This window comes from Tenrec ecaudatus, chromosome 3, assembly GCF_050624435.1.
Source record: "Tenrec ecaudatus isolate mTenEca1 chromosome 3, mTenEca1.hap1, whole genome shotgun sequence".
NCBI lineage: Eukaryota > Metazoa > Chordata > Mammalia > Afrosoricida > Tenrecidae > Tenrec > Tenrec ecaudatus.
The window spans coordinates 107488229-107513961 of record NC_134532.1 but is presented as its reverse complement, the minus strand read 5'-3'; the positions used below and the strand labels follow the sequence as shown (position 1 = coordinate 107513961).

General features: G+C 42.1%; 2 protein-coding genes across 3 annotated transcripts in view; one reads left to right on the top strand and one right to left on the bottom strand.

Moving 5' to 3' along the window:
- ANK2 (ankyrin 2) overlaps positions 1-25733 on the top strand; it is a 648733-nt gene that overhangs the window by 29791 nt on the left and 593209 nt on the right. The gene's annotated exons all lie outside the window — the stretch shown is intronic.
- LOC142443498 (ubiquitin-conjugating enzyme E2 variant 1-like) lies at positions 11460-11903 on the bottom strand. Of its 2 annotated transcripts, XM_075544844.1 has the most exons (2): positions 11731-11903; positions 11460-11604 (listed from the first exon to the last, which is right to left on the bottom strand). In XM_075544844.1, exons 1-2 carry the CDS (start codon positions 11901-11903, stop codon positions 11460-11462), a joined length of 318 nt encoding a protein of 105 aa, XP_075400959.1. The 2 variants fall into 2 exon arrangements, with proteins under 2 accessions (XP_075400959.1, XP_075400958.1); XM_075544843.1 differs by having other exon boundaries at positions 11460-11903.

Below are 25733 nucleotides of genomic sequence, written 5' to 3'. Positions count from 1 at the left end.
TTCCTTTTGAAGGCTCTAGGGGAGAATTTGCTTTCTTCTCTTTCCAGCTTCTAGAGGCTGCCTGCATTTCTGGGTTTGTGGCTCCATCCTCCAGCTTCAAACCAAATTCCTGCAGCTCAGGTTTCTTGACCACACTGTTTTCTCCTCTGGGTCCTCTTCCCGTTTTACTATAAGGGTGCTTCCTTTAGTTGCAAGACCAGCAGCTTGAAGCCACCAGGGACTCCCTGAGAGACCCTGCTCCCCTAAAGATGACAGCCTGGGAGATCCTTTGGGGCGGTTCTTCTTTCTTCTGTACGGACAGCAAGGGTTGGTGTCTCAATAACAATTCCTTGGTATTGAAGGTAAACAAGTGGCCATCTAGCCCAGAAGCAACAAAGCCACCATGGAAGAAACACACCAGTCTGTGTGATCACGAGGGGTCAAAGGGAGCAGGTAACAAGCACCAAAGAACAAAAAATCATGTCATTGTGAATGAGGGGGAGAGTGGGGTGGGGACCCAAGGCCCATTTGTAGGCAACTGGACATCCTTTTGCAGAGGGGTAGCACGGAGGAGAAGAGTCACTCAGGGTGCTGTGTAGCATCAATAAAATGCACAACTTTCCTCTAGTTCTTAAGTGCTTCCTCCTCCCTACCCCTACTATCATGATCCCAATTCTACCTTACAAACCTGGCTAGACAAGAGGATGCATAGTGGTGCAGATAAGAACTGGAAACACAGGGACTCCAGGGCAAATGAACCCCTCAGGACCAGTGCAGAGAGTGGTGATACTGGGAGGGTGGTGGGAAGGTGGGGTGGAAAGGGGGGAACCGATTACAAGGGTCTACATATAACCTCCTCCCTGGGGGGATGGACAATAGTAAAGTGGGTGAAGGGAGATGTCGGGCAATGTAAGATATGATAAAATAATAATAATTTATAAATCATCAAGGGTTCATGAGGGAGTGGGGAGCGGAGAGGGAGGGGAAAAATGAGCTGATTCCAAGGGCCCAAGTGGAAAGCAAATGTTTTGAGAATGATGGGGGCAACAAACGTACAAATGCAATGAATGTATATATGGATTGCAATAAGAGTTGTACGAGCCCCCAATAAAATGATTTAAATTAAAACAAAACAAAACAATTCCTTGGTGTGAGATTCCATTAAGCCCACCTGGATATTCCAGGATACTCTCTCTCCATCTTCAGATCTTAATTTAATCACATATGCAAAGCTCCTTTTGCCACGTAAGGTAGTATATTCATAGGTTTCAGGGCTTAGACCGCGAACATTTTAGCAGGGTGCAAAAGTGCTAGGTCACTAACCAAAATGTTGGTGGCTGCATTCTACCGGCTGCTCCTTAGAAGAGACCTGGTGATGTCCTCCCCAAAAAATTACAGTGGAGGAAGCCCCAGGAGATGGTTATGCTTTGTCATGTAGGGTTGCGGTGAGTTGGAATTGCCTCCTCACCCCTAACAACATCCGGAGGTGTTATTTGGTCCACCTCAGAGAAGTTACACTTGTTTGCTTAGGGATGTTGTGTGGGAGAAATTCATAATGAATCAGCACTTCGTCAACTCTTCTCTGCTTCCATCCAAATACCAGAAACTCTCTTAATGTCTCACATGTGATTTATCTGGGAAACCCCAACAATGGTATGTGAAGGGGACCCTGGAGTAGCATTTTCCAAAATGAGACTTTAGTGGTTCATGAAATATTGAGAGATGTTCTAAGTTTAAAAATATTCTTGATTAAGTAAGATAGAAACACATTGTATAAAGAGTACTAATTGTGCTCTTCACTCTCTCTTTAGTCTACATTAGCATGAGGGAAAGGTGCCGAGAATTCTAGCTATTATCCTGTGATAACAAGCACATATTACAACAGAAACAATTTTTAAGCATGCTTATTAACTATCTTCTCATGGGATATCATTCATTATTTTATGTTTGAAAAATGTTGCCCTGGTGAGTTTGGGCATTCTTATAATTATTGCCTTGAAAAAAGTAAGTAAAATTAAAAGTATACTGGAGTGGACTTTAAATATCTCCTAATTAGCATATCTCTTATTTAATCTTTTTAAATAGCTACTACTTATGGGATCTATGTTTCTCTAGGGCTTAGAGCTAAGAGGTTTCCAATTCAAAACCTAATATTAGTAATAACTTCTTTCCATAAATAAAAATTCAGAATAGTATTATATGATACAACACTGAGTATAACCACACAAACACAATGATTCTCAACAATAAGAATGTCTGGATATTTTCAAGATGTATACCTAGAAAAGATTATTGTGAATATAATCTAATAATCATTCTGGAGAAGTGTATCTTAGGAAGTTGTGTCAATCCTTCCTTAGTTGGAAAAGATATTGCTTCTAAATAAAGCACGCCAGAAAAGCACTCAGTGACTCAGGCTTCTTTAGCCTGAGGTCTCCCAATAATGGTGTGAATAGCACCTTCACCTTCCTCCACGGGGTTCACTGCTTAATGGGTTCTTATGAGATAAAGCGCTTATTGCACTTTCTTTGTCCCTTTCTTAGGACACTGATGCTACCGCATTGAACATTATTAGTCACGTGGCATGCCTTATCGGCCCGAAGTAATATTCCCAACCTTACGGATTATCATTCTCTCTCTCCTGGCACCTGGTTTAATGCTTTTCCCTTATCAGGGAGCACTGTTGATCGAACGGATTACGCAGTGAATGATCTGATTTAAGATGGAAAACTGAGTAGCATTGGGAGCGTATTTCAGTCATCCACCAGGTGGTTTATTTATTTCCTTCATTACGAAAAATCTGAGGAAATTCACAAAGATTTATGTTGAACAAGAAAAATACTAACGGTTGATAGTATAAGTGAGATAAAGGAACGGTACTACTGAAAAGGACAGTGGAGTAAGAGGGCGCCCTGTTCTGAACTAGGTCTGCATTTGTGGGACATTGACTTGGGGCCAAAAGAAGGACACAGTAGCTTTTCTGATTTTCCATTGGTTGGATAATTATAATACTTCACTGACTTAGAGGAAGCATACCTATTTCCTGAAACTGGGACCAAAGAGACATTCCTCTGATGAGCTCTTGGAAGTTTACTGCGTGAGACAAGGACTGACATATTCAATTAATTTGTACATTAAGTATAGCACTCTGTGACAGGGGAAAGGATACATTGCCCTCAGCTTCTAGTGGTAGCATCCCCATCCAATAATGTAGCCTTAAGAAGGACCATAGCTGTGGAAATGGGCCAGCAGTGAAATCCTGCACTGCTGACAGATTTGGAAAACAGTGAACAAGCTTATTTCTTGCAACATCTGTACTTAGCGATTGAAGTAGGAATAAAATTTCACCTGCAGGTAAAATGAAGAGATGTGGAAGATGGTAACATGGTTGCCTTATTGTCGAACAAAAAAAATGGTAATGAATTTATTTAGTTAGCTCTGTCTTTCAAGACGCACTGCCAGATGCTCCTCTGAAGGGCGGATGGGAGACTTAGCCTCAGGTGTTTGGGACGTGTTATCAGGAGGGGCATAGGAGAACGATGAGATGATCTGCTCCCATAAAGATTCACAGGACCTTCGACACCATAGATCAGATGGGTATGAGTCAGAATTGACTTCACGGCGGTGGGATTAGGAAGGACCAGTCCGGACAATGAAATGCTTATTAACATGTAGGCTCACCAAAAAAGAGGAAGGCCCGCAAGGTGACAGACTGGCACATTGGCTTTGACAATGGTCTCAGACGTAACCATGATTGTGCAGATGGCACGGGACCAGGCGGTGCTTTGTTCTGTTGTACGTAGGGTTGGTATGAGCTGGACCTTTCTCAATGGTGCCTGATAACAACAATAATCCACGATCTGAATATGAGCTCACATATGAATAACTTATCATTTATTTGGGGGGCCCTGGTGGCATACTGGGTACACATTGGGCCGCCAGCTGCATGGTCGGCAGGAGAAAGACTAGGCTTTCGACCTTGGAACACAGTTCCCACAGGGGGTCTCTATGAGTCAGCAATGACTTGATGGCAGTGAGTAGAGTGAATATCATTTACGTAGGTGTTTTTGTCTTTCTTTTAAAGTGTGTAACTACAGAACGCAGCACCTGGGACTAGTTATTAAATAACAGGGGCAGAATTAATTAAACGTAGCATATGTTTCTTTTTAGTTTGCAATATAAGTTCCTTTTCCATGGAAGGCCCTTTGACTCCAGTGAGAGGTCACGATATCAATTATCCTAAAAAATGATGAGCTGCATGTAAGGTGTGAGAACAGAAGCCAATTAAAGAGGAGCAGGCACCTGGTGCCCGTTCTCAGGTGTGGGGAAGTTGGATGGGAGTGCTGTAACTGCACGATGTGATGGATAGAAGAGAGTCTTCTGGGAAATTAACCAACCGTTACTTCTTGTTAGGCGCCTATGGGGGTTTTATATTGCTGTCATCTGAGGGAGCGCCAACATGCTGCAGGGAAATGGAATGAAAAGGGAATGGAATTTTCCCACAGATGTTTAGAAGCCCCTTCCTATAGCACTAGGACCGCCAGGACTTGGCAATGTGTCAATGTGGAAATAGGTGTCAATGTGCACTAATTTACTCAACCATCTTTTTAAAAAGCGAGTCTAGAAAGCTACTTAAAATGTTACGTGTCTTCTTGGGCTGCCGCCTTACCCTCAGCGGTGATAAGGATGCTAGCAATGGCATCGGAGGCAATGTCTGACCCCGTGGGATCACCCACGGGAGGAGGACACTCACATTTGACATTGCCCCTGTGGAGCAGGGGTCAGGGTGGTCTTCGCCCTCTGACCTTCTCTGCCAACCTTGACATTAGCAGACCGTCCTTCGGCACTCGACTTCTCTGCTGGGTTCTCTAATCCATTGCAGTGGCCACACAGCATCCACAGACAATGATCACAGCTGTGGGCTTTATTAGGTTACAGTTTAGCATAAGAAATGCTTAAGATACAGTTCTTCCGATCAGGAGAGCCTCTTCTCAGTTGTTGCCATAGGCACGCCTTTCTCTGGTCCTTGGCTTCTCAGTGACTTGGCCCTTGGCCTCCGCACTACTACAGCCATGTCACTCAACTCTTTTATTGAAACCAGAAAATGCACAAAGGGCATGCCACTCCATCATACACCTCACCTGGATGGTGTCCAGCTCTAGTTCCATGGGTCAGCAAACCTATCCTCCATCAAATGCCTGGAAGCAGCTGTCCTCAGGTAAGCCTCCTGCACGAAAGCACTCCGTTTTCCTGGCTCCCTGTGCCAGGAGCCCCTACCACCTGTCTCCTGTTCTGCCTCTTGTGTCTACTGCTGTCTCTCCTCGACCACTCTGCTCCTCTCACAGCCCTGACTTCTACATTGAAGAGGTTCAATGCATCGGTCTTTGGGGTTCTGAAGGACATGTACCACTCTTGGCGCTTCTTTGTTGATGGCAATGAGATACCCCACTTCCTCCGACTTCTGAGATGGCTCATTTAAAACCCAGCAGGAATGGCAAAACTAATCCATCCTTGAGTGAGAATTTCATGTGTTTAACACTCACAATGCATCCTGTAAACAGTCGCTGACAACTGAGTCATCTATCATCATCTTCCCCGACCTCTCCTCATCCAGATCCATAGGAAAAAGGACATGCACTAAGTTTGTACGGAGAAAGTTGGTACAAAGACTGTGGCTAGAAGAGACATATGAAGTATTACATTGCATCACAAGGGTAAACAAGACCTTGGCTGTTAGGAACATGTTTCTGTCTTCTGGTGATAGGGGTGTCCAGATCTTCTTAATTTTGTTTCTGATTCATTTGCATCACCATGGCTTTACATTGTCTCACTGTTAGGGGTTCTGTTGATATTATACAAGAGTTGTAAGCTTGACCCTCAGCGTAGATTTTGCATTTCTTTGCTTTTCTATTTCTCCAAATAATAGTTGTTTCCTGTGTTATTCACAACTGTCCAGTTTCTTTTTAATAAACCTTTATGCCTCCAACTTCACTGACATTACCTGGCCAATGTCATGAAATCCATTCCTCTCTTTTAAATCTCAATCTTAATTGGCTCAAACAAACAGCCCCCAACCCAACCAATAGCCATCCATCTAGTTAGAGAGGCTTGTTGATCTGCTTTCTCCAAAATCAGACATTGAAAACTTCATAGTGCCATTTTGTATTTCTAAATTGCTCCTCCTTTCTGAAATGACTGTGATCTCCTCCAGTGAAGTGAGGAATTCGGGTCCTTTAAGGGACATTCTCCTCTGTTAAAAGAGCCCTTTAACAGCGGGGGCTGCTAACCACGTGGACCATGGCTGAAAACCTCCAGCTCTTCTGCAGGAGAGAGAGATGAGGCTGGCTGCTCTCCTAAAGATCTATAGTCTTGGAAATGCTGATAGAATCACTATGAGTCAAAATAGACTCCACGACAGTGGGTTTCTCTTGTGTTCACCTTTTGAAGTTGTTCATTACCGTGCTCTTTCAAGGTTTCCAGTCTTTATCTGCCTGTTGTCATGTTTTGACTATTTGTCAATGACTCTCATATTGTCAGTGTGAGACTCAGCTGCTGATACAAACAAGTAGGTGGTTAATTCTGCTTCAGAAGGCGACTCAAATTTCTGCTCTTTTTTGCCCCGTCATTTTCAAAGGGGTTTTTACCTGCAGGGTCCAAAGTTGCTCAATGTCATTATGTTTCAATTCCCAGAAAGTGAAAATCAAGAATTTCCATTGAAGGAAGTGATAAACAAGTTGTACACAACAATCTATTTAGATGGTGTAGATTAGGATATGGCCACATGTTGTCCAGGGGTCTTTAGAAATACAGGCTCCAGCTGTGGGGCCAGCCATTCCGTGAAAATGAAATTTAATGATTAAAAGAGGAGAAGACAAGGACATAATTGGGATGGCGTTTCCCCATAAGCTTTGTGAAGCCCCCTCATATGAAGAGGAAGCGAGAATAGCTGAGCTCCCTACTCCAAGCAACTGACTAAGGATACTGCCAACTGAGATGGGAAGAGCGAGGAAGAGCAAGCTTGGGAGAAGCAAACAGTTCGAGTGTATGTTGCGTTTTCAATCGTTTCGTCGGAGGTGTCTGGAGGGCATACAGTAGAATACACCACAAAGTCTATGCATCTATGGATCTGAATAGAGTCTAGGAAAGGGAGGCTGAAGATATTTGAGCAGAGACCATTAATTATGCCCTTGGCCCCTTCTCTTTTTCTTCCTAATAAACAAAGCTTATGGCTGGAAGAGCCCTATTAAACAATTCACAACATCGCAACAACCCAGTGCATATTAAGACCACACGCAACAAAAAGCAAGTTCAGAAGCTCTCATTTGGCCATAACCCTAGGGAAGTGTCACGGCAGTTTTATCTCTCTCTCGGTCATCTTTCCTGGCAGTTTTTAGAGCATTGCTGGACATATCTCTAACCTACAGGATTGTAGGTCCAATTGCTATTGCTGTTCGGTGCTGTGGAGCTGGTTCCCACCACAGTGACCCTGTGTGACAGAATGAAGCCCGGCCTGGCCTTATGTCACACTCACACCTGCTAGGTCGGAGCCCGTTGTTGCAGCCTCTGTGTGAATCCATCTCGTTGATGGTCTTCTTCCTCACCGACTTTCTACTTCAGATTACTTGCGAGAAATCAGGCCCTTCCCAACGTGGTTCCGGCTGACTTCCCCACACTTACCTTCTGCCCGGTTTCCCATCACTACCCACGTCTAGTCTCATTGCATGGACCACCTCTCTCACGTAGTGCAGGTACTCTGGGGTCTGTATTGGCCCTTGTTCTGTTAGTCCCAAGTGATGTAAGCAGATCGGCTATTGTACTCAGCATCACATTCACTGTTAATCATCTGAAAGAGCACAGACTTTGGAGTTAGATAGATCTGGACTAAGAACTTAGCTCTGAACCTTAATTTCTGCATCTTAAAACAACAACAACAACACCCCCACAGATTTAATAAAAGAATCTCTCCTCAAATATTTCTTCTATTCTGTAAGCTTTTGTGTTTTCTACAGGAAGAAGTCATTTCCCCTAAATGTATGTTTCTACCATACCACTTTTTTTTTATGATATATACATTTGTCCAAAATAAGTTTTCTTTCTTTGGAAGTGTTGACCATAAAGCATTGGGAAATTCACAATGCCATTCTTCCACGTATTTCCAGCTTTTAAGAATGTTTTTGGGGACGTTTTACTATTGACAGTTGCCTATGAATCTGTGTTGTGGTTTTTTTCTTATTTCCCCTAAAACCATTTTATGGGGAGGCAATACAGATATCAGCTCATTCCATAATTCAAGCAGCAACGTACAATTGCTACCACCATCCGTTGCAAATGTATTTCCGTATGTGGTTGTCTCACCTGCTGCACTTGGAGACGAAGTCTTCAAGTTAAGAGTCTTCACACATTCTCCTTTGCTTCCTTATTACCTGGTGCCCCCACTCTCCCTGAGGGGTGGGGGAAGCAATGACATACATGTCTGGTAAATCGAATTTCATTAATTGCATTAAAAAAGATTTAAGGTAGAAAAATAAAGGTCAACTAATTTCCTTGGCTCTGAGTCACCCTTCCCAGAAGGAAAGGACTAAGGGTCTGATGGATATGCATGTGCTGTTGTGTAACAAAAAGGAGCAGTCTTCTGATTCTGAACATGAAATAGCAACTGCTGAACTGTGAACCCTTCTGAAAATTGCATTTCTCCTGGAGTGCTTTGTTTTGGCTCCAGCGGGGTAGAATGTTGCTGCATAGTCCATGTTTATTGAACCATGTGAGGGATTTACGGCAGTGTCTGTATGAAGGCCAAAGTGAAAATGGGGCACTGTCCCAAAAAAGTGACATGCACAACAAATTGATATATTCAGGCATTCAGACTTGACAACATAATCTGCTATTTTTATAGAGGACATTTGGCACCGGGGGCAGGATGTACGCAGATGTGACAGAATTTAACTACTCTTTCTCCAAATGAATTCCTCTTTTTTTTTAAACTCCCCATTTCTTTTCATGACATTACCAGTCTTTTTGTTATCATGGCTTTGACAGACTGAAATAATCTCTCCTTATTCTCTGTAATGAATCGTTGTCTGGGCCCACTAAATTCTAAGGCAGTTCTCACGTTCAGAGTCTTCCCCCTCCCCCCCACCTCCACCATCACTCTCTTCTCCAGCACACTCTCCACTTTATGTTCCCCCTCTGGGCCCTCACAGTAGTGCTCCCTCTGGCTTCCTTAATCCAGACCGAGTGACATCCTGCTGGCTAGAAGTGCCCGGATTCTCTTAGAACTGGCCACTGCTTACTTTTTGAGTTTTAACCTTGACTCCTCTTATTTGTGAGACTTTTGCTCATGACTTTTTGCTCACAGTGCTCTACAGCATCCTGGCTTTGCTTGTGTTGGTCTTTTTGGCTTAGAATGCATCGAAGTGCTGTAAGGATAGTTTTTGCTCACTCACCATTGTCTGACATCTTTGCTTTTCCTTTCCACTCACTTTTAAGGAGCTCAGTTTCAACCACTGATACTTGTCAATTCAACATTTCCCTATCTCTCTTGGTTGCTGGGCGTTTAGGGGACTGGTGCCCTCATCCTTCACACCTCCGAGTCAAACCAGTTGAGACGGAGAAGGAGTACAACAATGTTCATTGGGATTTTATTCTCAATAGCCAGGAGAGGAAAACGACCCCCGTGCCCAGCAGCAGATGACCAGATAAGCAAAATAGTGTACATATACAATGGACTATTTGTAAATCCAGCCATAAAGAGACATGTTCTCATATGACTGGATATGCCATGATTGAAACTTGAAAACATTATTTTCAAATAATAGTCAGAAACATTTATTACAGATATATAAGGGAAGAGTGCACTGGTGGACTTGATGTTGGGCTGCAAACTGAAAGGTGAACTGCTTCACGGGAGAAAGATGAGGCAGTCCACTTTCATACCTATTCACAGTCTTGGACGCTGCATGGAGCAGTTCTGCTCTGTTCTGTGGAGTCACTATGAGCTGGAATTAACTTAGTGATTGTGGGTTTGGACTTTGTTTTAATATAAGGAGGGGGATCCAACACAGAAATACTACATGAACCCAGTGACCCAAAATACGTAGAATAGGTAAATATATACAGACACAAGTGTCTTAATGGCTACCAGAGTCTAGGGATAAGGGAGGGCCGGGAGCTGTAGCGTTGGGAGCACTGGGTTTTTGTTTGGAATGGTAACAATCTTTTGGAAATAGATTATGGTGACCGTGCACATTGCCTTGAATACAGTTGTATTTTACAATTTAAAAGTGATTAAAATGTCAGATTTTTTTAGTTCGTACAACCAGATTGGAAGTGAGAGAGGGAGCCTAGGAGTAAACAGAAGGTTAATAAAATACCCTCTTTATTACTTGCAAAACAGAAAGTGCAAAATGGGCTTATAGCTTTATTTTATACCAAGTAGCTTCCCAATACCAACTATAAGTAAGAATTACACCTTAACATAAAGAAGACAACAGCCATCACAACTCGATCAATAAACAATATTGTAATACATGGAGAGAATATTGATGCTACTACAGATTCCATTTTCCTTGGACCCACATTCAACAGCCATGGAAGCAGCAGTCAAAAAACCAAAAACCCAAAGGTGAATTTCATTGAGCAAGTAGATTGCAAATGAGTTCTTCAAAGCGTTCAAAAAGCAAAGTTGTCATCCCGAGGACTAAGGTGTACCTGACTCAGCCATGGTGATTTCAATGACCTCATTTGCATGTGAGAACTGTGTAATGAATAATGGACACTGACGAAGAATTGATGCATTTAAATGATGGTAGGAATATCAAGCACAAACAAATGGGCTTCAGGAAGAACAAACAAATCTGTCTTGGAATAAGTACATCCAGAGTGCGCCTTAGAACTAAGGATGGAGAGACTTCATCTCATATATTTTGGACATGTTATGAGGCGGGGCCAGTCCATGAAGAGAGCATCATGCTGGGTATAGTAGAGGGTCCATGAAAAGAGGAGATGAATCGACATAATGCCTGTAACCACGGACTCCATTGTGAAGTTGGCACAGGAGAGGACAATGTTTTATTGGATTATACAAGGGTTGCTATGAGTCAGAATTGGCTCCATGACCCTTAAGAGCTAACAACATCATCAACGATCAAATGAGATCCCCCTGCCATCTAGTCAATTCTGACTCACAGCAACCCGTAGAACAGAGTGGAGTTGTTTCACAGTGTTTCTGAAGGTGTCAATCTTCTATTCATTCATTCATTCGTTCATTCATTCATTTACTTTTAGAGCACTACTTATATATTTCAAATGGACAAAACATTAGTATCGTGTACAGTGTCTTAAGATAACTTGCCTTTGAATGGGAGCTTCCTGTCCAGTACTTTGAGGTCTACAAGATGTTATCCAAAAAATGTACTACCGTGGAAAATGAAGACTGCTTCAATCGAATGGGGGAGGAGAGGGCCTGTGGTTTTTCTGGGTGATTAATTGTTGTCACACTGTCCTTCGGGTGGCTGAGGGAGTTTCATATATTCTTTAGACATCATTAGGCACCGGAGCTCTTGCAGGACAGCTTTGATGCTGTAGGAATTCTGCCATTTTGTTAGCACTGATATGGCTCTTGGGTCCCCCACTCCATTAGAACGATTAACTCCATTCATTTTAATTTTTGTTACAGATCTTACAAAGGGGGGTGCCTCTGGGTATTTAGGTCCACATTCTATTTTAAGGCTGTATATCTGGTTTTCATAAATTGTTCTTGGAGGACCAATTGTCATCCCTGTCCATCTTTTAAGTGTCATGTCTTCGTCATCTTCTTGACCCCAGCTAACTGTGCCAGCTCCTACTCCTTTCTGGCTGCCTACCAGTTCTTCCAACAGTCGGAAATTGCGAGGGACTTTTACTCCCGAGCCCGTGGTGGCTGCCATCTTGCGTCAATGTCGCTGGAAGGCCAGCCCCTTCTTTGAGGGTGTCAATCTTTACAGGAGCAGTTTGCTACAACTTTCTCACAGGGAGCAGCTGTTGAGCTTGAACCACAGACCTCCCAGTGAGCATCTCAATGCTTAACCAACTGCACCACCAGGCTTATAAATCAAATCAACAAAAACCTCACTGCCATCGTTGAGATGATTCTGCCTGACAGGAACCCTGTAGGGCAGACTAGAACTTCCCCGGTGGTTTCCAAGACCTCAGCTCTTTAAGGAACAGAAAACAGAACAGGCGGTGGTTTCCAATTGCATGCCTTGCCGCTCAGCAGCCCAAAGCATAACCCCAGAGCGCCCCACAAAATTAGATTAAACCAAAGCCAATTCACTGCCATTGAATCGCGGCTGATTCATAGTGATCCTAAAATTAGATAAGCCTCCTTTAAAAGTAAGCAAATCAGGATAAAAGAGACTGTATACTTCCTGTTGGCCACTAGCACTAAAAAGAAGAGCTGTGGAGGGCGCTGTTGATGCCAGCCTGCCCTCCATTTCACCAATCAACCACCTGTGGGCAGGAGAGCATCAGAGGCGGGGGTGGTGGTGGGGTAGGGGGCGGGACGGTGAGGACGGAGGATTTACACATCCCTTCACGTGGAAGAAACACCAGGAGTGGAAGAGCACTTCTCTCCGTTCCCCCAAACAGATAGATCTCTCCCTCATATCCCACTCTCACCTCCCATCCATACCCTCCACTTGCCTCAACACACTTCTTTCCCAACAGCTCTGTGTCACTAAATGAAGTGCTCATCTCATATTTGCCTATACTTACAACCAGGCTGAATGTTAAAAATATTTTTAATGCTGCTTTTATGTGTTTCTCCCTATGATCGCCACCACTACTTTCAGATGGATCCTCAACATCTTTGAATAGATTTATTCATCCTGTAAGTGGTCTCCTCTTCTTCTGGCAGGTTGCTAACAAATATGTGGTATTTTGAAGTGGATGCAAACGGACAATTATGTCTCCCACCTTTGCACTAATATGTAATATTCCAAGGCTCTCCAGTATGTAAATTGGATTTAAAGGAGATGATATTTCTGGAACATGCCTTGCGCCAGTCTGTATGTATCTTTGACCACTTGATACTTTTGCTGAGAAAGCAAGTCTCTACCCTATTCATGTTCTTGGATTCCAACCCAACTTGCCCCCCCCCCCCCGGCCCCCAGCCCCATGGTGGTTCATTCTATCCACATCCATGTTCTGTACTTAAAATATACTTAATTTTACAGTAGAAAACTTTGTTGTTGTCAAATTATTTATTTACTTTGACCCCTTCAACTAATTTTCTTGAGCATGATAGTTGCTTATATTTTTATGTATGCCCATTCTATATATCTATCTCTATCTAACTATATCAGCCATAGGCTAAACACCTAGTAAATCATCAATACATGTATGACTTGATTAATATAGAAAGATTGATATGTTAGTCTGGGTACTTTAAAAACAAATCAATAGAAACTTACATGTATAAGATAGTTTTTTATAAAGGGTAAGTACACATCAAGAAAACATCCCAACCCAGTGCTGCCCAAGCCCACAAGTCCAACATTAACCATATGTCTGACACCAATCCACAAAGTCTTCCTCCATCTCACAAAACACATGCAATGATGCCGACTACAGGAGGAAAGCCGAATCTGTGAACGTGTAAGCATCTCAGTGTTTGCAGAGGTCTCCACACAGCTGTTCCAGCACCCAGGGCTGCATCGGGGTAGGTCCATGTGGATTCTTTTCAGGGATGTCTTGCAGGAAGTGAGCCTTGCAAGCTGAAGCAGGGAACTGCTAAGGCAACTGCACCCTGGTCCGACCATCAGGAAGCAAGAGACCCGAGAACTAGAAAGGCGAGGCTCACCGAGCCATTTATCCCTCTGCCCTTCAATTAACCCCACATGTGTTTATTGACCAGGTTGGCACAATGACATTTAACTATCTCAAGTGGCAGGAATTTTCTAATAGATTTAGGGGTTGAATTGGTAGGTCAAGGTGTGAGCATTTATGAAAACAACATTTTTCATTTCTATTTCCTAGTTTCTACAAGCCCTGGTGGTGTCGTGGTTATGAGTGAGGCTGCAATACGCATGGTCGGCAGTTAGAAACCACCAGCAGCTCCACAGTAGATAGACTAGGCTTTGTACTCTTGTGAACAGTTAGTCTCAGAAACCCACAGGGTGATGACAGTGAGTTTCTATTTCCCAGTTTAGAATTTCTAGAAATGAAATGTTTATAGGTATCCTCATGTAAGTTCTCCTGGCAGTATTCTTGGTGGCTAAGAAGACCCCTTTCTTTGTTGAAGCCCCACCAAGAACATTAGAATGGAAAACTGACAGCAAAAAATCCTCTTCAGATAACACATGGCCTCAATCAAGAAAGCATGGGATGAAATTAAGCAGGCATTTGGAGAAAAGACAGATTGCTGTCTGGGCTCACTGATTTTAAAAGAAAACATTTGGTTACATGTAATATTTAAAGCTACTTTGTAGACCCGTCTTCTTGGAAAATGCAATAAGTTTTTTTTATAACAACTCTGATTGGTTTCTGATGTGTGTAATGGGAAGTTTGACTAGATGATGCACTAGAGCACAAGACGCATGATGGAAAATCCATCAAACACTCTAAGAACATCTACTGTAGCTTGGTTTCCTAAAAGACATTCTATAAAGAAGTTTTTATCTTACCTGTATCCACTCTGTTCTTTCCTTTAATATACATGGGCCACATTAGACGAGATGATTTCCCTTTAAGTTCCTGGGTGGTGCAAACAGTACTCACCAAACAGGAAAAAAATGTATTAAAAAATATATAAATAATATAATATATATATAAATTTTATAACACACACAGAAATGCTCTCTACATACCCTAGGTGATAACTGAAGGGTTGGAAGCTTGATTCCACCAAGAGGTTCCTCAGGACAGAAAGGTCTGCTGATGTACTTTTACAAAATCAGTGGTTCAAAACCGGACGGAGCACAATGCCACTCTGACACACACTGCGTTGTTATGAATCAGAATTGATTCCACAGTGACTTTAAAAATAGAATCCCCTATAATTTTCATTGTTCTTAAATTTCAGCGTTAAAAAAGTATCTTTCTTTTCTTTTTTTAAAAATAATTTTATTGGGGGTTCATACAACTCTTATCACAAGCCATCCATCCATTGTGTCAAGCACATTTGTACATTCATTGCCCTCATCATACACAAAACGTTTGCTTTCCACTTAAACCCTTGGTATCATCTTCTCATTTCCCCCTCCCTCCCCGATACTCCCTCCCTCCTGAACACTTGATAAATAAATAATTATTTTGTCACGTCTTACACTGTTCAACGTCTCCCTCCCTTCACCCACCTTTCTGTTGTTTGTCCCCTAGAGAGGTTGTATGTAGATCCTTGTAATCAGTTCTCCGTTTCTGCCCCACCTTCCCTCCACCCTCCAGTATCATCACTCTCACCACTGGTCCTGAAGGGATCATCTGTCCTGGATTCCCTGTTTTTCCAGTTCCCTGGATTTCCAATTCTCTAGATTTCCAGTTCCTATCTGTACCAGTGTACATCCTCTGGTCTAGCCAGATTTGTAAGGTAGAATTGGGATCATGAGAGTGGGGGGTGCGGGGAGGGGGGAGGAAGCATTTAAGAAGTAGAGGGAAGTTTTATGTTTCATTGTTGCTACACTTCACCCTGACTGGCTATTCTCCCCACAACCCTTCTGTCAGGGAATGTCCTGTTACCTGCAGACGGGCTTTGGGTCCCCACTCTGCACCTCCCCCTCATTTACAATGATATAATTTTTTGTTTTTTGATGTCTGATACTTGATCCCTTCGATACCTCATAGTAACACAGGCTGGTGTGCTTCTTCCATGTGGGCTTTATTGCTTCTGAGCTAGGTGGCCGCTTGTTTACCTTCAAGCCTTTAAGATCCAGGCACTATATCTTTTGATAGCCGGGCACCATCAGCTTTCTTTACCACATTTGGTTATGTACACATTTCTCTTCAGCAATCGTGCTGGGAAGGTGTGCTTCATGGAATGCCAATTTAATAGAACAAAGTGTTCTTGCATTGAGGAAGTACTTGAGTGGAGGCCCATTGTCCATCCTCTGCCTTAACCCTAAACGTATAAATATATGCACATAGATCTATTTCCCTATCATCAAATATAAATATATTTAAATATGTACATGCCTGTATTTAGACCTCTATAAATGCCCTTTGCCTCCTAGTTCTTTCCTCTATTTCCTCTTACTTTCTTCTTGTCCCACTATCATGCTCAGCCTTCATTTGGGTTTTAGTAATTCCTCTCGCTTACATTGCCCTTTATTAATCCCTACTAGGTTTCTCACATCCTCCTTGCCACTAATTTTGGATCACTTGTTGTTCCCAAGTATCTTTCTTTTAATGATGGGAAAAAAGCCATCCCAAAACCCAACAACTACAGTTAGCTACTTTGTTGAGTCTTCCATTTTTGAGTATCTTGGGCAGTGCGAATAAGAGGAAATACAAGAAGAGTTGGGAATGTTTCTAAATTCACACAACTTCAATATTCTGGAGGGAAGTGCCATTTCTAGAAATGGCCACAAGATGGTGTGAAAATAGATACAGGCACATCCTGACTTAGGATGGTGCTCCATTCCAGTTGTAAGTTGGTTCTGATATAAGTTGAATCTCTCTTTTTACATTTAGTTTTCATTATTATAGCATTTTATTATCAGTGTCTCTAAAAATCTGTTTTTTTGTCTTTAGAGCCTAGAATTATTACATATAAACTTACACATTTTAAAATGGAATGCATATGAATATATATAACTCGTAAAATTTCCCCTGAGAATGACGGTGAAGTGGATACCATTGGCATTTTGTCAGTGGAATCACCACACTGTGAAAGGTTCTAAATTGTCTGGATTATTCCTGCGTTACTAGTTAGAAAATCAGTAATTCTTTCTTTTCTTCCCTTTTTTTTCTGCCTATACTTAGCAGTCACATCTCACTGCTTCCTGAATCTGCCCATCTTTAGCAAAAGGACTCAGTGTTTGAGTCCATGTTTTCCATCAACTGAAGCCCTTGGTCTAGCTCAGCTAATCATTTTTATTATATATTGAGATTGTTAGTTTATGGTGCCCTGTCTAACACATATGTATATTAAAAAAACAAGAAAAAGCAAATAAAAACTGATAGCTTCTCATTTTCTTCTTCCTCACTCCTTCTTTCTTCTTAGAATGCTTTTCCTCTTTGAAATCTATTAGGCTTTCATTTCTCTATTCTTCTTCCTTGTGATCTGCGAGCAGTTCCACATGGGTGAAATCACATTCTAGCTTTAGTGTTTTTGTCATATAAACTATTCTTCTACTGATTATTTGTTTATATTTCTGATCAAATACTTGAATGTGTTTCCATAGGTCAGTAAATGTTCTAAATACTTTGTATACCTTTCCCTGTAACTTTCTTCCAGGAAAATTCAGTGCTCTGTATGCACTGAAGAATGTTATAATTCTTCCAGAAATTGTATATTGTTACCATCATTTTGTAATTCAAAGGCATCCATTCTTTTGCAGTCTTCCTTACTCAATGTCCACCTTTGGTGATTGAAAATACCATGGCTTGATGTAGAGATCCTGGGGGAGTTGGAGCAAGAGCAATCTACCTGAGAGGAAGAACTAAGAGGCGGAAGTAGGGTGAATGTGATGGTGGGGCAGGAGGAAGACAAAAGGAAACAGAAAAACTATCTAGGAAGCAATGCTATGGATAGAGGTATAAGCATATGTAAGTACATTAATTTTTAGAAATAGAAATATTGGCCTATGTGCATATACTTATATGGCAAGACACAGAGGTAGGGGATGGACTTTGGGCCTCTGCTTTGCCCTCCTACAACGCAAGCACGCTTTGTTCTAACAACCTGACATTTTGTGATGCTCGTTCTCCCTGCACAATTGCTGAAGAAAAAATGGGTACATAAGCGAATGTGGCGAAGAAAGTGGATGGTGCCCAGAAATCAGAAGATACAGTGGCTGGGACCTTAAAGGCTTGAAGTTAAATGAGCAGCTATCTAGTAGAGAAGCAGCAAACCCACATGGAAGAAGCACACCAGCCTGTGCAATCATGAGGTGTCGAAGGGACCAGGTAACAGGCATCGGAAGACCCCAAACAAACAAACAAACCAAAAAAACATATTGTTGAGAATGATGGGAGTCAGAGCAGAGACTCCAAACCCATTTGTAGACAATGGGGCATTCCCTCACAGAAGGGTCACAAAGAAGGGATGAGTCAACCAGGGTGCAGTACAGCACTGAAGAAACACACTATATTCTTTTGGTTCCTTGAGGCTTCCTCACCACCCACTATCATGACCCCAGTCCTGTCTTTCACTGCAGGTTAGAGTGGAGCGTGTGCACTGGCACAGATAAGAGATAAAAGCTCACAACACATGGAATCCAGGAACAGGAATGGGAGTAGCGATACCAGAAGGGTTGGGGGAAAGGGGGCATAGAAAAGGAGGAAGGGGGAACTAATGACAATGATGGACACATAGCCACACACACACCCCTCCAGGGGGACAAACAACAGAAAACATAGAGGGTAGGGAGATAGCAATCAGTGTAAGAAATGAAAAGAATAATAATTTATAATTTATCAAGGGATCACAGGGGTACGGGAGGGAGGGAAAAAAGAGGAGCTGATACCAAGGACTCAATAGAAAGTAGTGTCTAGAAAATAACGATGGCGCATATGTACACACATGCTCAATACAATTAATTGTATGAATTGTTATGAGTCCTCAATAAAATGATTAAAAAATAATTTTATTGGGGGCTCATACAACACTTATCTCAATCCATACATAAGTCTATTGTGTCAAGCACATTTGTACATTCATTGCCATCATCATTCTCAAAACATTTGCTTTCTGCTTGAGCCCTTGGTATCAGCTCCTCGGGTTTTCTCCTCCCTCCCAGCTTCCCCCTCCCTCATGAACCCTTGATAATTTATAAATTATTATTATTTTGTCATATCTTATGTTGTCCGATGTCTCCCTTCACCCACTTTTCTGTTGTCCATCTCCCAGGGAGGAGGTTATATGTAGATCCTTATAATCGGTTCCCCCTTTCCACCCTACCCTTCCTCCATCCTCCCAGTATTGCCACTCTCACCACTGGTCCTGAAGGGATCATCTGTCCTGGTTCCCATGTTTCCAGTTCCTATCTGTACCAGTGTACCTCCTCTGGTCTAGCCAGATTTGTAAGGTAGAATTGGGATCATGATAGTGTGTGTGTGTGTGTGGGGGGGGGGGTGAGTGGGAGTGGGAGGGGGGGAGCATTTAGGAACTAGAGGAAAGTTGTATGTTTCATCGTTGCTATATTGCACCCTGACTGACTTGTCTCCTCCCTACGACCCTTCTGAAAGGGGATGTCCAGTTTCCTACAGATGGGTCTTGAGTCCCCAATCTGCACTCCCCCTCATTCACAATGATTTGATATTTTTGTTCTTTGATGCCTGATACCCGATCGCTTCAACACCTCATGATCACACAGGCTGGTGTGCTTCTTCCATGTGGGTATTTTTGCTTCTGAGATAAATGGCCACTTGTTTACCTTCAAGCCTTTAAGACCCCAGATTCTATATCTTTTGATAGCTTGGCACCATCAGCTTTCTTCACCACATTTACTTATGTACCTGCCTTGTCTTCAGCAATTGTCAGGAAGGTTAGCATCATGGAATGCCAATTTATTAGAACAAAGTGTTCTTGCATTGAAGGAGTACTTGAGTGGAGACCCAATGTCCATCTGCTACTTTAATCCTAAACATATAAATATACGCACATAGATCTATTTCCCCATCATCATATATAAATATATTTACATATGTGCATGTGTTTATTTAGACCTTATGAATGCCTTTTGCCTCCTAGTTCTTTCCTCTATTTCCTTTTACTTTCCTCTTGTTCCAGTATAATGCTCAAGCTTCATTTGGGTTTCAGTGATTCCTCTCGGTTACATTACCCTTGATCATGCCCTATCAGGCCTCCTACACCCTCTTCACTAATGATTTGCATCACTTATTTTTCCCTTGTCCCTGGGTTTGTTAACACCACTTCCTTTCCCCCCGCCTCCCTCTCTCCCATGTCCCCCCAGAATCATTGGTCCTGTTTTCTCCTCCAGATTGTTCATCCAGCCTATCTTATTTAGACAGACCTGCAGAGATAATAACATGCACAAAGACAAGACAGAGCATAAGAAAGCAATAAAAGAAAACAAAATAACAACAATAAAAAGCCAATGACAAAAAAACCCAATAACAACAAAAAGGAAAAGCCTGTAGTTAATTCAAGGACTATTTGTTGGCCTTTTGGAGTGTTTTCTGGTCGAGTTTGATGGGGTGCCATCCTTGGCCCCAAAGTCTATTTTTGGTATTTCCTGGGGATTTCCTTGGCCTGCTCCTCTTGCTGCTGTGTTGCACGCTCTTAGTGTTTTCCTCAGTGTGCTGGGATCAGATAGGGCTGAATTCCCACACTGCGTCTCCAGTGTTATCCCCTGTAGGGCTATGGGTCAGTGAGGTATATTGTGTCTCATAGTGGGGCTGGCCATATCTTCTTCTCTGTGGATTGACTGCTCTGAGCAGGGATATCGTCCTCCAGGCCTGGTGGGCCAGGATGTTCTCCATTTTCTCTTTCTTCCCAGTCATTTGCTCCCATTTGCTCTGATCAGACCTGTCCCTCTTCCTGAGCTGCAGCTTCAGTGCTGTCCTCTGAAATAAATTCTTATGGGGGACTAAAATGATTTTTAATAAAATAAAATAAAAAAGAACCGTTAAAATAAAAAACAAATGATAAAAAAATAAAATAAAAATAAAAAACAAATGAAAATACCATGGCTGCTTGGATCAGGCGCACTGTAGTCCTCAAAGTAGCATCCTTGCTTTTCAACGCTTTCCAGAGGTCTTGTACAATGCGTGGTTCATCTCTCGACTGCTGCTTCCAAACAGGATAAAGCTCCTTTATAACTTCAAATTTATTTCATTTATTGTGATTCACCTATTTGTCCAGTTGTGAGGACTTTGGTTTTCTTTACATTGAGTTGTAATCCATACTAAATGCTGTAATTATTGATCTTTATCAGCAAGGGCTTCACTTTGTGTTTCAAATCAAATGTTGGTGAAGAATATTGAAATCCCCATGGACTACCAAAAGAACAAATGTATTCTGGAAGAATGAGAGTCAGAATGCTGTTAGAGGCAAGCATGGGGAGACTTCGTGTCATGTACCTTGAACACATCATCAACAGAGACGAGACCCTGGAGAAGGATAGTGAAAAAGTGAAGGGTCAGTGAGAGAGAAGGCCTTTAACAAGATTGAGTGATACATGTACCACCACGGAGTCAAACGTAAGAACAACTGCGAAGATGGTGCAAGACTGGGTAGTGTTTTGTTCTGTTTCAGGTAGGGTTGTAATTAATCAGTACTGACTCAATGGTTCCCCAAAGCGGCACCACCACCATATCACCACCTGCTGATGCTATTGCCTGAGCCAACATAGTTCATAGGCACTTAAGTGTTGGTTGCAACTTAATCTAGAGGCTGAATTATGCTGTTGTCTGAGAAGTAGACATCACTTTCACATGATGATTTAGATAGTCTCTGGGAAAAGGATGTCTTGGACATTTTCAAGGAATAGTAGAATGTTTTGTTGTTGTTTATCTTGTCATTTTTTTAATTAAATACTTTTATTTGGGGCCCTTACATCTCTTAACACAATCCATACATTCATCCATTGTGTCAAGCACATTTGTGCATATGTTGCCATCATAATTTTCAAAGCATTTCCTTTCTACTTGAGCCCTTGATATCACATATTTTTCAATAGTTTTATTGGCATATAATTCACATATCATATAATTCAATAGTTCCATTACATAAAGAAGAGTTGTGTAATAATCATTACAATCAGTTTTAGAAGATTTAAAAATTTTTTATACCTCATCAACTGTAGTTCCCTCTTTCCCTCCAACCCCCAAGGAACCATTAAACTAGTTCCTGTCTCTATAGATTTCCCTATTCTGGATTTCCTAGACAGAAATGCATTGAAATACAAACAAACAAAAACCCTAACAAGAATAGCAAAATAAAACAGATAAAACCCCAATCAAAAAGAAAGCAGAAAATATTAAAAAGTAGAACAAATTTAAATGGATCATAAAAGAAATCAAACGATAAGGTGATAAATGTAATAGCAGAATCTTGATGGTCATTTCTAACAGCAGTTCATGAAAGCTCTAATACTTCACAAGTTTGGGATTACTGATGCCCAAAACATTAATGAGTGTAATTTTCCACTCATTTAATAAAAAAAGATAATCTCCATGACATGCCAGATTATTAATAAGGAATATTGTGAGGACCGTCGGTAGTGTAAATGATTTGCGCTTGAGCACTGCTCAAATGGTTGGCTGTTCAAAGCCACCCAGTAGTACTGTGTCAGAAAGGCAAGAACACCCTATGGAGAAGCTGTACTCTAATTCCTGGGTTTATCAGGAGCCAGAATCAACTGAATGGTGATTACTTTCTATTTTTAATAGCGTGTCAAGGGCTTCAAGTAGAAGATGGAGGCACAGTGGTAGCTATGCTGTCTCAGGCCAAAGGACAACTGCAACGGGAAACGGCAGGAAAGTAGCAAGACCCTGCCGGCATCTTGAGGTTGCCGTGGTCTAGATTAGTGATACACACGACCAAGGTGGTTCCTGTAAAAAGTAGCCTACATCTGTCCAGTCCTCGATGGCGGAGCGGTTAACAAGTTGGAAGAAAGGCACAATGAAAAGATGATGGACTTTCCCACGACCTTTTTCAAGTTCCCGTATGCCTTAGCGTTTCTCAGAGTGGACTCGTACTGAGGTGATTCGCTTTCTGAAAAAATGTAATTACTGCTGTTGAGAATACACGGAGCAAAATATACACCCATGGAACAGTGTCCGTCTTCACATGCAATCAGAGACAGGGATTACATGCAGCCATTCTCACCTTCCTCTGCCTAGCCATTCCCCCGTTAGCAGAAATCACCATCTCGTTGGGTTTCCAATTCCATGCGTGAGTTGCTATTGTCGGGTGGATCCCTTAGAGATAGATGGCGAACGAGCACCGTCTTCAAAGCACACGAGCTCTACTAGTCACCTGCACTGTTGTTTAGCTTGAATAGACTTCCAGGGATCCTTGTGGTATAAATCTGCTTCAGGGCAGTCGCTCTGGTTCATTCAGCATCGGTGCCTTCAGAAATTCTCAATTGCTAACCGCCTTTGCAATTCAATTCTGTATTTCTCCCGTTTTCATTGGGATTCTTTTGTTGAACCTTGTATTGAAAAGTTCAGCAATGGTAGTCAGGCACTATCCAGTTCTTCCGGTCTCATGGCAAAGGAGGGTGGCCTTCATGAAGGCATTTGACCACCTATTCTGTAAGATTGTTTTCCTGGTTTCCCTTCTTCCTCTGTTGCTCCAGGTGAATAAAGACCAATTGTTGTGCCCGCAGGCTGCAGGGCGATCTTTTTACTTGCCTTATCTAGTACTCTCAATGAGACGACAGCCTTGCCTAACTTGTTTCTATTTATCTAAATATGCTGAAATATACTTTTAATGAAAAGTAAATGTGTTCGTACATACTGTTCCCCATGTTTTACAGCTCTCTAATGAGTGAACGGTGTGTCTTGTCAATGCATTTGTGCTGAAACTTTTAAACATGAGACTTTTTAAAACGTGTATATATTTTAAAAGGTTAAAATATTTTAAAAGGGCCACCATGAACAAGAGACATGTGGATGAAATTATTTTTTTAAGAAAAGAAGGAAACAGTTTTTCAGATTCATTGGCCATTTGTACCTTAATAAATGCTTTTTGTTGTGACTCGACTGAACATTGGCTTGCCATTCAACAATGCATGCACACTTTTATCTTGCGCCGTTGAGTGCCGCCCTCATGATTTAAGAACACCCTTCCCACTTCCTCCCTATGCTTGCCATTTCTCTTGGTCCTTCCTGTCTCCATGCATCACCCCCGGGCAAAGACTGCCCTTTTGGATGTCGGGTGGTTGATTATTCTCAGGAGTGTATGCCTCCCCTGGTGGTCTTTCCCTTATAGACCTGTCCATCCTTTGCCTGAAGATTCTTTCAGCCGCTAGAGTGAATTCCTTTCCAGTCTCAGTTCTCTCACATCATTGAGATGGGTCCTTATGTAAAAAAACAATTTTGCTATGCCTCCCCCCCCCCTTCCTCTGCTGAGGACTTTCTACTGTGATCCCTTTCAGAGGTGTCAGCAGGAGTGGCTGCTGGGCAACATCTTGTTCTCTGGTCTCTGGGGTTATGGAACCTGAGCTCTGAGTGGACCATTATCTTTGGACTCACTATTTTCTTCTGTATCTGGTTTGGTTCACTCTTCTTTGCTTCTGATGACCATTCATACTTTTAAAAGTCCGACAGTATCATTAGCAAGGTGATCTACCTTCTAGGTCACCATAACAGATTATGTAAAGTATACTCCCTCCTCCAATGTCCACAGTGGCATTTACATAAAAGTGACAGGTGTTCATGAAGATTTGGATCATACATTTTGAAGGAAAAAAAACTATTGGAAAGAATTCATTGAGCACACTCTTGTATGGCATGTTAAAATTTAAGGCAGTATGGTAACTATGAGCTAGGATCAAGTCAATGGCAGTCGTTTTTCTTTTTCATGCCTAGAATTTGGCATCACTGGATAATCTGAACGTTTTCCATATTTTAAAACACTCTAGTCAGGTTTTTCAAAAAAAGAAATAACGGTAATACACTGAAGGGATTTGCTTAGTCATCTCCTGTTGATTGGAAACAGGCTGCTATCATTTGGATGCTATCATGTTCAGTTGGCTGAACTTGAAATATCATTCGCCATATGCAGGTGGGGAGATCCGGAGCAAAACAGATCTAGTGCTCCACACACTTTAGCGTGCATAGGAATCAGTTCAGGGCATCAGTAGCAGGTTCTAATATCGCAGTCGGAGTCGAGGTCTAAGCCTTTGCATGTCAAACAAGCTCTCAGCTTGTGGTAATTCTGGAGCCTCAGGACCACATGTGACTAGCAAGAATGTCAACTCAAGGGGAATTAGAACAAAATACTCTCAAGCTATTTATTTACAAAGTTTCCTGAAAATTAAGATGCGTTTTTCTTAATTTAAAAACATGTCTATCCATTCTAGTCCCACAGTGAAGAAAATCAGCATTTTATTTTATTTATTACTTCCAGGCAGTGGAGATAGCTGCTTCTTGACACTGTGATGGACGACCTCCGGGAAGCTCCTTTCTCAGTTTGTTTATCTCTTTTAAGTAAAAGCATTCTTCTGGTTACAAATTCCTAATGAATACAATAGTATTATTCACGTGTTAGTCACAAAAACAACAAGAACGCAACAGACAAACAGACGAGCAACTTTCATCCATTGGGCACAGACTATGTGCTGGAACATTCTTCCAGTTGCCTTTAATACATTATTTTTATAAGCCACCATGTGAGGTTGTTAAGTGCCATCGGATCGGTTCCAGCTCGGGGGGGGGGGCCCTCAGTACCACAGACAGCAACACGCCTGGCCCTGCGCCGTCCACACAGTGGCTCTTGTGTTTGAGCCTGTGGCTGCAGCCACTGGTCAATTCATCTTGTCAAGAGCCTTCCTCTTTTTGTGTTTCCCAAGCGTGATGTCCTTCTCCAGGGACTGGTTTCTCCCGAACACAGGTCCAAAGTATATTAGAGGAGGTCCCGCCATTCTTGC

Coding starts and splice junctions, on each gene's coding strand:
- LOC142443498 (XM_075544843.1), bottom strand. CDS start 11,903: ATGGCAGCCACCACGGGCTCGGGAGTAAAAGTCCCTCGCAATTTCCGA.